Consider the following 11,750-nt stretch of genomic DNA (forward strand, 5'->3'; position numbering starts at 1 on the left):
GCGTGTGTGTTTGAATCGCAGCCCGTGAACAGCCAGGTTGTCTGGGAAAATGCAGGTCAAGAAAAGGCCGGGGGCCTCCTTCACGGTTACGGACGCCTCACTTTAATTCAGAGACCGTTGCAGTCCACCCGGAGAGGTCTCGGTCGAACTGACCCGCTCCCCCGAGTGGCACCGGCCCTTGCCCGGCCAGCGGCAGGCAGAGAGGCTATCACATACTTTAGACCCGCTGCTGCCCAGACACGGGTGGTGAGGCCGCGAGACTGATACACCAAACGGATGGCAAACGTCACAACTTGAGGGGCGTGGGAGAAATACAAACGCACCCGCGATCCTCCTCCTTCCCTCGCTTCAATGGGCCTGGTGGGCTAGAAACTGCTTCTTGCCCTGGACCCCTTTTTTTAGCGGTATCTGTTAAGTGCTTACTGAGTGCTGGAGTAGATACAAGAAAATCAGGTTGGACACAGTCCCTGTGTCACATGAGGCTCACTGTCCTAGCCAGAAGGAGAAGGATTTAGTCCCCCGTTTTAAAGATGAGGAAACAGAGAAGTCGTCCAACGTCACACAGCAGGCAGGGGTTAGAGCGAGGATTAGAACTCAGGGCCTCCGATTCCCAGGCCTGTGCTCTATCCACTCAGTGAAGGAAGATGTAAAACAGTAAACGGCACCACCCTTGGAAGCCTTCACCCCACAGAGGTACCTGGCGGGGGGGGCGTCCATTAGATTTTCTGCTTCTGGAGGCAGGGTCATGTCTACCAAGTCTATTTTCTTCCCCCACGCGCACAGTAAGCACTCGATAAATACCACTGACCGACGGATAGATACTTTGTCCACGGGCCCCAGCTTCAGGAAAGGTATGTCTCTCAAAGGGATGAGAAGGGGCAGGGCTTGGCAGTACAGAGAAGCCGAGCTAGCAGGGGCTCAAACGCAGTCCCACGCTAGTGAACCACCCTGCCTTTTACCGACGGCTTCGGTGCCCCTCGCTTTTCATCTAGTTTGCCCCGTATCTGGTCGTGTTACGGGGACAAGGGCTGAGGGTCACGGGGAAAGGCTTGGTTCTAACCCAGGAAGGCGGTCAGCCCCCAGCCGGGGGAGAACGCTCGTTTAAGCGCCCTCCCCGCTGCCGTCCAGGCCACGGGGCCGAGACGGCCGCCCCCTCCTAGGGCCGGGCCCCGGCCCCGGGAAACCCCTCGAAGAGCATGGAGTCCACCTCCGTCCTCTGTAGCCAGAGGCGCCGCTGCCTGTCGCTCTGAAGCTCCTGCACCAGGTGGCCCAGGCGGCAGCTCTTGATGGCGTCACAGCCGCTGGCGTGCAGCTGGCAGCACGTGTCACAGCAGAAGGCGGGCAGGGAACCCCGGGGCAGGCAGCCGTGGAGCTGGTACCGCTGGGGCTCGGTCCCAACCTCGTAAGGAGAAGCGGGGAGCCCCCCGGCTCTCTCGGCGGGCTCGTAGCCCCCGCTGGCCTTGGCCCGCCCCGGGTCCGGCCCGCGGTCCTCGGCGCCCGGGTAGTCTGCGGCCCTGAGGTCACCGGTCCGGATCAGCTCCCTCCGCAAGGAGATGAAGGAAAAGGTGGCCGTTTCGGCGTCGGGATCCTCGAAGTCCCCGTAGGCCGGGGTCTCCGGGCTCGGCTCGTCCCCGCTCACGGGTTCCCAGCTTGTCCCGTTGCCCCGCATCTCCCGGGAGCTGGAGGCCGGGGGGTCGGCGGCCCACAGTTTGGAACTCTGCTCCCAGAGCGGGGGGCGGTAAGACAGTTCCGCAGGAGAGGTTTCCGGGCCGGCCAGGTCGCCGTACGCGGCCGCCTCGGCAGGGCCCTCTCTCGCCAGCGCGTCCCGGTACAGGTCGATGCCAGGCGGGTAAGAGGCCGAGCTCCCCGGGGGCGTGGACCCGCCCCGTCCCAGCCGCCGCCGAAGCTTGTCCACGCACGAGTCCACGTCGACGCTGGCTCGCCGCTCCTGGATCAGCTCTTCCGCGGACACCAAGCTGGTGCCCAGCTTGGTCAGAATCTCCCCCAAGATCTCGCACTCCAGCCTCAGGGCGAAGCAGCCCAGAGCCACTTGAATCAGCTGGTAGTCCAAGGGCAGAGAGGCCACCACCAAATGGTGATCGTCTCTCCGGATGTAGCCCATTTTCTGGAAGCTCTTGGTGATGAGGTCCTCCGACAGCACCGCCTTCAGGGAGTGCACGTAGCCCCCCGAGAACATCTGCAACCAAAGCAGCCCGATCGTTAGGCCTGGTCTGGGGGGCTTGGGGAGAGCTCTAGCTCGCCCCGCGTCTACAGTCACCCAGCCTGATCCCCGGGGAGTCTTCATTTACACCCCGTTAGACTTCAATTCCATAGGAAGGCGAAGGCGAGGGGTCACTGATGAGCCAAGCTGGTTTCCCAGCTGTACTTTCCCTCCGAACTAGAGTCACCCAGCCTGATCCCGGGGAGTCTTCATTTACAACCCATTAGAATTCAATTCCATACGAGGGCGAAGGCGAGGGGTCACTAATGAGCCAAGCTGGTTTCCCAGCTGTACTTTCCCTCTGTTGCCATAGCAATGAGCTATTCCTCTCCCACACAGCCCCAGGGAACATCACTCCCTCACCACCTTCTGAGTACACGGAGCTCCTCACGGTACAAGTCATGGGGTCCCTCGCCCTTTCATCCACCTCGCTCCTCTCCCCATTCCTAACAGATGGCTCAAACTGGGATCCGAAACCTGCTGGGAGGGGGAACTCTTTTCTGAAGCGCACTGGCTCCTGTGCCAGCAGGGAGGAAGGAAAGGTTCAGTTACCGAACAACGGAGGAGGAGGAGAAAGAGGTGAAAGGAGAAGGAAGAGAAAAAGGAGGAGGAGATCATCACGTGAATATGTGCCGAGGGCCGGTTTTCTTATCCAAACGCGAGAACCGAGTCTCTAGGGGCCAGCATCTCACGCACAGCGTAGAGTAATGGTAGCCACTTAGGCCATGGACTAACACCAGCCCTCCAGGTAGCTGTGGAAAGAAGGGCACTGCCCTAGGCTACTGGCTGCCAGGAATTGTTAGTAGCCCAGCACTCCCCCATTTGGGTCACTCGGACAGTGCCTTCCATCCCAATTCATCATCATCATCATCATCAATCGTATTTATTGAGCGCTTACTATGTGCAGAGCACTGTACTAAGCGCTTGGGAAGTACAAATTGGCAACACATAGAGACAGTCCCTACCCAACAGTGGGCTCACGGTCTAAAAGGGGGAGACCGAGAATTCTATTTATTTTATTTTGTTAGTATGTTTGGTTTTGTTCTCTGTCTCCCCCTTTTAGACTGTGAGCCCACTGTTGGGTAGGGACTGTCTCTAGATGTTGCCAACTTGTACTTCCCAAGTGCTTAGTACAGTGCTCTGCACACAGTAAGCGCTCAATAAATACGATTGATGATGATGATGATACCCGGAGGGGAGAAAGAGCACGAAGCAAGCTGTTTTAGCACCAAACCTTTTAGCCACCTCCCCCAGGAGCCGCCTAGTCCAGTCCCTTGGATCTCCTGTTCTCGGGTTTCGTCCATCCCTGTTTGACCACTTGTAGGTCGGAGTGGCTTCTGCCCCCCTGGGCGACCCGGGGTTCCCTTCACTTGCCCACCCCGTGACCAGGGGGGTGGGGAGATGGGAATAATGATAGTAATAATAATAATAATAATAATATTGATGGTATCTGTTAAGCGCTTACTACGTGCCAAGCACTGTTCTTAGCACAAGGTAATCAGGTTGCCCCACGTGAGGCTTGGGAGTGGAAAGAACCCGGGCTTGGGAGTCAGAGGTCGTGGGTTCTAATCCCAGCTCCGCCACCTGTCAGCTGGGTGACTTTAGGCAAGTCACTTCATTTCTCTGTGCCTCAGTTCCCTCATCTGTAAAATGGGGATTAAAACTGTGAGCCCCATGTGCGATAACCTGATCACCCTGTATCCCCCCCCAGCGCTTAGAACAGTGCTTTGCACATAGTAAGCGCTTAACAAATACCATCATTATTATTATTCTCTGTGCCTCAGTTCCCTCACCTGTAAAATGGGGATGAAGACTGTGAGCCCTACGTGGGACAACCTGATTACCTTGTACCTACCCCAGTGCTAAGAAAAATGCCTGCCACACAGTAAGCGTTTAACAAATACCATTATTCTTACTGCTATTATTCACCCCCATTTTACAGATGAGGTAACTGAGCCCGGAGATGTAAAGTGACTTGCCCAAGGTCACACTATAGACGAGCAGCGGAGCCGGGATTAGAACCCACGACCTTTGACTCCCAAGCCCGGGCTCTTGCCACTGAGTCCCGCTTCCAGTCCCTCGGTTCTCCGGTTCTCGGGTTTCATCCATCCCCGTCTGACCACTTACGAGAAGCAGCATGGCTCAGTGGAAAGAGCCCGGGCTTGGGAGTCAGAGGTAGTGGGTTCTAATCCCAGCTGGGTGACTCTGGGCAAGACATCTGACTTCTCTGGGCCTCAGTTCCCTCGTCTGTCAAATGGGGATGAAGACTGGGAGCCCCACGGGGGACAACCCGATGCCCTCGGATCCCCCCGGCGCTTAGAACAGTGCTTCGCACATAGTAAGCGCTTAACAAATGGCATCATTATTATTATTACTACTTGTAGATCGTTCATTCAATCGTATTTACTGAGCGCTTACTGTGTGCAGAGCACTGTACTAAGCGCTTGGGATGTACAAGTTGGCAACATATAGAGACGGTCCCTACCCCACAACAGGCTCACAGGCTAGAAGGTCGGAGTGGCTTCTGCCCCCCCGGGCGACCCTTCCCTTCCCTCGCCCACCCCACGGGCAGGGGCGGTGGGGATGCCCAGGCCAGCTCGGTCGGTCCCTCCCTCCTACCTTTAATTCAATCGTATTTATTAAGCGCTTACTGTGTGCAGAGCACTGTACTAAACGCCTGGGAAGTCCAAGTTGGCAACAGATAGAGACGGTCCCTACCCACCAACGGGCTCACAGTCTAGAAGGGGGAGACAGACCACAAAACATGGAGACAGGAGTCAAAATCGTCAGAACAAACAGAATTAAAGGTATAGTCAATTGTTCCATCGTATTTATTGAGTGCTTACTGTGTGCAGAGCACCGTACTAAGCTCTTGCCAAGTCCAAGTTGGCAACATATAGAGACGGTCCCTACCCACGAAGGGCTCACAGGGTAGAAGAGGGAGACAGACAATAAAACAAAACATGGAGTCAGAGGTGAAAATCGTCAGAACAAACAGAATTAAAGCTATATTCAGTCGTTCAATCGTATTTATTGAGCGCTTCCTGTGTGCAGAGCACTGTACTAAGCTCTTGGGAAGTCCAAGTCGGCAACATATAGCGAAAGTCCCTACCCAACAACGGGCTCACAGTCTAGAAGGGGGAGACAGACAACAAAACTAAACATGTAGACAGGGGTCAAAATCGTCAGAACAAATAGAATTAAGGCTATATTCAATCGTTCAATTGTATTTATTCATTCATTCAATCATATTTATTGAGTGCTTACTGTGTGCAGAGCACTGGACTAAGCGCTTGGGAAGTCCAAGTTGGCAACATATAGAAACGGTCCCTACCCAACAGCGGGTTCATAGTCTAGAAGGGGGAGACAGACAACAAAACAAATCATTAACAAAATAAAATAAACAGAATATGTACAAGTGAAATAGAGTAATAAATCTGTACAAACATATATACATGTGCTGTGGGGAGGGGAAGGAGGTAAGGCGGGGGGGGAGAGGAAGGAGGGGGTTCAGTCTGGCCATCATTACTATTACTCATTCATTCATTCAATTGTATTTATTCATCATCATCATCAATCGTATTTACTGAGCGCTTACTATGTGCACAGCACTGCACTAAGCGCTTGGGAAGTACAAATTGGCAACATATAGAGACAGTCCCTACCCAACAGTGGGCTCACAGTCTAAAAGGGGGAGACAGAGAACAAAACCAAACATACTAACAAAATAAAATAAATAGAATAGATATGCACAAGTAAAATAAATAAATAAATATGTACAAACATATATACATATATACAGGTGCTGTGGGGTAGGGAAGGAGGTAAGATGGGGGGGATGGAGAGGGGGACGAGGGGGAGAGGAAGGAAGGGGCTCAGTCTGGGAAGGCCTCCTGGAGGAGGTGAGCTCTCAGCAGGGCCTTGAAGGGAGGAAGAGAGCGAGCTTGGCGGAGGGGCAGAGGGAGGCCATTCCGGGCCCGGGGGATGACGTGGGCCGGGGGTTGACGGCGGGACAGGCGAGAACGAGGCACGGTGAGGAGATTAGCGGTGGAGGAGCGGAGGGTGCGGGCTGGGCAGTAGAAGGAGAGAAGGGAGGTGAGGTAGGAGGGGGCGAGGGGATGGATGGACAGCCTTGAGGCCCAGAGTGAGGAGTTTCTGCCTGATGCACAGATTGATTGGTAGCCACTGGAGATTTTTGAGGAGGGGAGTAATATGCCCAGAGCGTTTCTGGACAAAGATAATCCGGGCAGCAGCATGAAGTATGGATTGAAGTGGAGAGAGACACGAGAACTGTGTGCAGAGCACTGGACTAAGCGCTTGGGAAGTCCAAGTTGGCAACATATAGAAACGGTCCCTACCCAACAACGGGCTCACAGTCTAGAAGGGGGAGACAGGCAACAAAACAGCAGAGAAGCAGCGTGGTTCAGTGGAAAAAGCCTGGGCTTTGGAGTCAGAGGTCATGGGTTCGAATCCCGGCTACACCACTTGGCAGCTGTGTGACTCTGGGTGAGTCATTTGACTTCTCTGTGCCTCAGTTACCTCATCTGTAAAATGGGGATTAAGTTTGTGAGCCCCACGTGGGACAACGTGATTACCTTGTATCTACCCCAGCGCTTAGAACAGTGCTTTGCACATAGTAAGCGCTTAATAAATGCCATTAAAAAAACAAAACAAAACATACTAACAAAATAAAATAAATAGAATTCATTCAATCATATTTACTGAGCGCTTACTGTGTGCAGAGCACTGGACTAAGCGCTTGGGAAGTCCAAGTTGGCAACATCTAGAGACGGTCCCTACCCGACAACAGGCTCACAGGCTAGAAGGGGGAGACAGACAACAAAACATATTAACAAAATGAAATAAATAGAATAAATATGTCCAAGTAAAATAGAGTAATAAATCTGTACAAACCTATATACAGGTGCTGTGGGGAGGGGAGGGAGGTAGGGCGGGGGAGGTGGGGAGGGGGAGAGGAAGGAGGGGGGGCGGGGGAGGTGGGGAGGGGGAGAGGAAGGAGGGGGCTCAGTCTGGCAATCATTATTATTATTCATTCATTCAATCGTATTTATTCATTTATTCAATCGTATTTATTGAGTGCTGACTGTGTGCACAGCGCTGGACTAAGCGCTTGGGAAGTCCAAGTTGGCAACATCTAGAGACGGTCCCTACCCAACAGCGGGCTCACGGGCTAGAAGAGGGAGACAGACAACAAAACAAAACATATTAACAAAATGAAATACATAGAATAAATACGTGGAAATAAAATAGAGTAGTAAATAACATATATACATATATACAGGTCCTGTGGGGAGGGGAAGGAGGTAAGGTGGGGGGGGGTGGGTGAGGGAGAGATGAAGGAGGGTACTCAGTGTGGGCAGGCCTCCTGGAGCTCTCGGCAGGGCCTTGAAGGGAACATATGAATCAATCAATCAATCGTATTTATTGAGCACTTATTGTGTGCAGAGCACTGTACTAAGTGCTTGGGAAGTACAAGTTGGCAACATATAGAGACAGTCCCTACCCAACAGTGGGCTCACAGTCTACAATGGGGAGACCGAGAACAAAACCAAACATATTAACAAAATAAAATAAATGGAATAGATATGTACAAGTAAAATAAATAGAGTAATAAATATGTACAAACACATATACATATATGCAGGTGCTGTGGGGTAGGGAAGGAGGTAAGACGGGGTGGGGGGGGCGGAGGGGGGATGGAGAGGGCCTCGGCAGGGCTCTGAAGGGAACGAATGAATCAATCAATCAATCGTATTTATTGAGCGCTTACTGTGTGCAGAGCACTGTACTAAGCGCTTGGGGAGTACAAGTTGGCAACATATAGAGATGGTCCCTACCCAAAAACGGGCTCACAGTCTAGAAGGGGGAGACGGACAACAAAACAAAGCATATTGACAAAATAAAATGAATAGAATAGATACGCACAAGTAAAATAAATAGAGTAATAAATACGTACAGACATATATACATATATACAGGTGCTGTGGGGGAGGGAAGGAGGTAAGATGGAGGTAAGATTCTATTTTAAAATGAATAGAATAGATCTGTACAAGTACAATAAAAATCAATCAATCAATCGCATTTATTGAGCGCTTACTGTGTGCAGAGCACTGTACTAAGCGCTTGGGGAGTACAAGACAGAGAACAAAAGCAAACATATTAACAAAATAAAATGAACAGAATAGATATGTACAAGTAAAATAGAGTAGCAAATATATACAAACATAAAGTAAAATAAATAAATACGTACGGACATATATACATATATACAGGTGCTGTGGGGAAGGGAAGGAGGTAAGATTCTATTCTAAAATCATCACCAATCGTATTTATTGAGCGCTTACTGTGTGCAGAGCACTGCACTAAGCGCTTGGGAAGTACAAGTTGGCAACATAAAATGAATAGAATAGATCTGTACAAGTACAATAGAAATGAACAGAGTAATGAACATATATACAGGCGCTGTGGGAAAGGGAAAGAGGTAAGAAGGAGGTAAGATTCTATTCTAAAATCATCATCAATCGTATTTATTGAGCGCTTACTGTGTACAGAGCACTGTACTAAGCGCTCGGGAAGTACAAGTTGGCAACAGAAAATGAACAGATCTGTAGAAGAGAAGCAGCGTGGCTCGGTGGAAAAAGGCCGGGCTTTGGAGTCAGAGGTCATGGGTTCAAATCCCAGCTCCACCACTCGTCAGCTGTGTGACTTCAGGCATGTCACTTCACTTCTCTGGGCCTCAGTTCCCTCATCTGTAAAATGGGGGTGAAGACTGTGGGCCCCACGTGGGACAGCCTGATCACCTTGTAAATTCCCCAGCGCTCAGAACAGTGCTCCGCACCTAGTAAGCGCTTAATGCCATCATTATTATTGTTAATGGCATTTATAAAGCACGTACTATGTGCAAACCTGACCACCTTGTAAATTCCCCACCGCTTAGAACAGTGCTCTGCACCTAGTAAGCGCTTAATAAATGCCATTATTATTATTCTAAGTGGAATAGAAATGAAGAGAGTACCCCACATGGGACAACCTGATCACCTTGTAAATTCCCCAGCGCTTAGAACAGTGCTCTGCACCTAGTAAGCGCTTAATAAATGCCATCATTATTCTAAGTGGAATAGAAATGAAGAGAGTACCCCACGTGGGACAACCTGATCACCTTGTAAATTCCCCAGCGCTCAGAACAGTGCTCCGCACCTAGTAAGCGGTTAATAAATGCCATCATGATTACTGTTAATGGCATTTATAAAGCGCTTACTATGTGCAAACCCGATCACCTTGTAAATTCCCCAGCGCTTAGAACAGTGCTCCGCACCTAGTAAGCGCTTAATAAATGCCATCATTATTATTATTCTAAGTGGAATAGAAATGAAGAGAGTACCCCCCGTGGGACAACCTGATCACCTTGTAAATTCCCCAGCGCTCAGAACAGTGCTCCGCACCTAGTAAGCGCTTAATAAATGCCATGATTATTATTATTAGAAGTGGAATAGAAATGAAGAGGGTACCCCACGTGGGACAACCTGATCACCTTGTAAATTCCCCCGCGCACAGAACAGCGCTCCGCACCTAGTAAGCGCTTAATAAATGCCATCATGATTACTGTTAATGGCATTTATAAAGCGCTTACTATGTGCAAACCCGATCACCTTGTAAATTCCCCAGCGCTCAGAACAGTGCTCCGCACCTAGTAAGCGCTTAATAAATGTCATCATTATTATTGTTAATGGCATTTATAGAGCAATTACTATGTGCAAACCCGATCACCTTGTAAATTCCCCAGCGCTCAGAACAGTGCTCCGCACCTAGTAAGCGCTTAATAAATGCCATCATGATTACTGTTAATGGCATTTATAAAGCGCTTACTATGTGCAAACCCGATCACCTTGTAAATTCCCCAGCGCTCAGAACAGTGCTCCGCACCTAGTAAGCGCTTAATAAATGTCATCATTATTATTGTTAATGGCATTTATAGAGCAATTACTATGTGCAAACCCGATCACCTTGTAAATTCCCCAGCGCTCAGAACAGTGCTCCGCACCTAGTAAGCGCTTAATAAATGCCATCATGATTACTGTTAATGGCATTTACAAAGCGCTTACTATGTGCAAACCCGACCACCTTGTAAATTCCCCAGCGCTCAGAACAGTGCTCCGCACCTAGTAAGCGCTTAGTAAATGCCATCATGATTATTATTATAAGTGGAATAGAAAGGTACCATCATTATTATTGTTAATGGCATTTATAAAGCGCTTACTATGTGCAAACCTGACCACCCTGTAAATTCCCCAGCGCTCAGAACAGTGCTCCGCACCTAGTAAGCGCTTAGTAAATGCCATCATTATTATTATTCTAAGTGGAATAGAAATGAAGAGAGTACCCCACGTGGGACCACCTGATCACCTTGTAAATTCCCCAGCGCTCAGAACAGCGCTCCGCACCTAGTAAGCGCCTAATAAATGCCATGATTAGTATTATTATTCTAAGTGGAATAGAAATGAAGAGAGTACCCCACGTGGGACAGCCTGATCACCTTGTAAATTCCCCAGCGCTCAGAACAGTGCTCCGCACCTAGTAAGCGCTTAATAAATGCCATCATTATTACTGTTAATGGCATTTATAAAGCACTTACTATGTGCAAACCTGATCACCTTGTAAATTCCCCAGCGCTCAGAACAGTGCTCCGCACCTAGTAAGCGCTTAATAAATGCCATGATTATTATTATTCTAAGTGGAATAGAAATGAAGAGAGTACCCCACGTGGGACAACCTGATCACCTTGTAAATTCCCCCGCGCTCAGAACAGTGCTCCGCACCTAGTAAGCGCTTAATAAATGTCATCATTATTACTGTTAATGGCATTTATAAAGCGCTTACTATGTGCAAACCCGATCACCTTGTAAATTCCCCAGCGCTCAGAACAGTGCTCCGCACCTAGTAAGCGCTTAATAAATACCATTGTTATTGTTGTTATTATTCTAAGTGGAACAGAAGTGAGGAGAGCATGATTATTATTATGAAGGAGACCATGATTATTCTATTATTATTATTAGTATTATGAGTAGAATAGAAATGAAGCGAGTAGCGAACCTTGATGGTGTTGAACTCCTTTCTCCACGGGAAGAGGTAGAGGTTGACGGCGGCCAGCTCGAGGACCTCGAAGGCCCGGGCCAGGCTCCGCAGGGCGGGGGCGAGGTCGCGGCGGCCCCAGAGGCCGTCGGTGAAGAGGGCCAGGGCATCGTCGTGCAGCACCGCGTGCAGGTCGAAGTCCTCCACCAGGATCTGCCACAGCACGGCCCGCAGGGTGGGGTCGGCGCACACCCCGCCGCCGCCCCGCCGCCGCTCCCGCTCCAGCCCCAGCCGGTAGTCCTCCGCCAGAGAGCGGCTGCCCATCCTCCGACGCGCCGCCACCACGGCCGGCCGGCCGTCGACTGCGACCGTCCGCCGCCCGCCGCCCTTCCTCCTCCCTCCCTCCCCGTCGAGGGGGGAATCTCCCCTCGCGCGTCAC

General features: G+C 50.5%; 1 protein-coding gene across 1 annotated transcript; it reads right to left on the reverse strand.

The window, feature by feature from the left end:
- Nucleotides 1-562: 562 nt before the first annotated feature.
- SPATA2L (spermatogenesis associated 2 like) lies at nucleotides 563-11,646 on the reverse strand. Its single transcript, XM_038754026.1, has 2 exons — nucleotides 11,333-11,646; nucleotides 563-2,197 (listed from the first exon to the last, which is right to left on the reverse strand). Exons 1-2 carry the CDS (start codon nucleotides 11,633-11,635, stop codon nucleotides 1,157-1,159), a joined length of 1,344 nt encoding a protein of 447 aa, XP_038609954.1. The 5' UTR covers nucleotides 11,636-11,646; the 3' UTR covers nucleotides 563-1,156.
- Between the last annotated feature and the right edge of the window lie 104 nt (nucleotides 11,647-11,750).

Source organism: Tachyglossus aculeatus, chromosome 11, assembly GCF_015852505.1.
Source record: "Tachyglossus aculeatus isolate mTacAcu1 chromosome 11, mTacAcu1.pri, whole genome shotgun sequence".
NCBI classification, from domain to species: domain Eukaryota; kingdom Metazoa; phylum Chordata; class Mammalia; order Monotremata; family Tachyglossidae; genus Tachyglossus; species Tachyglossus aculeatus.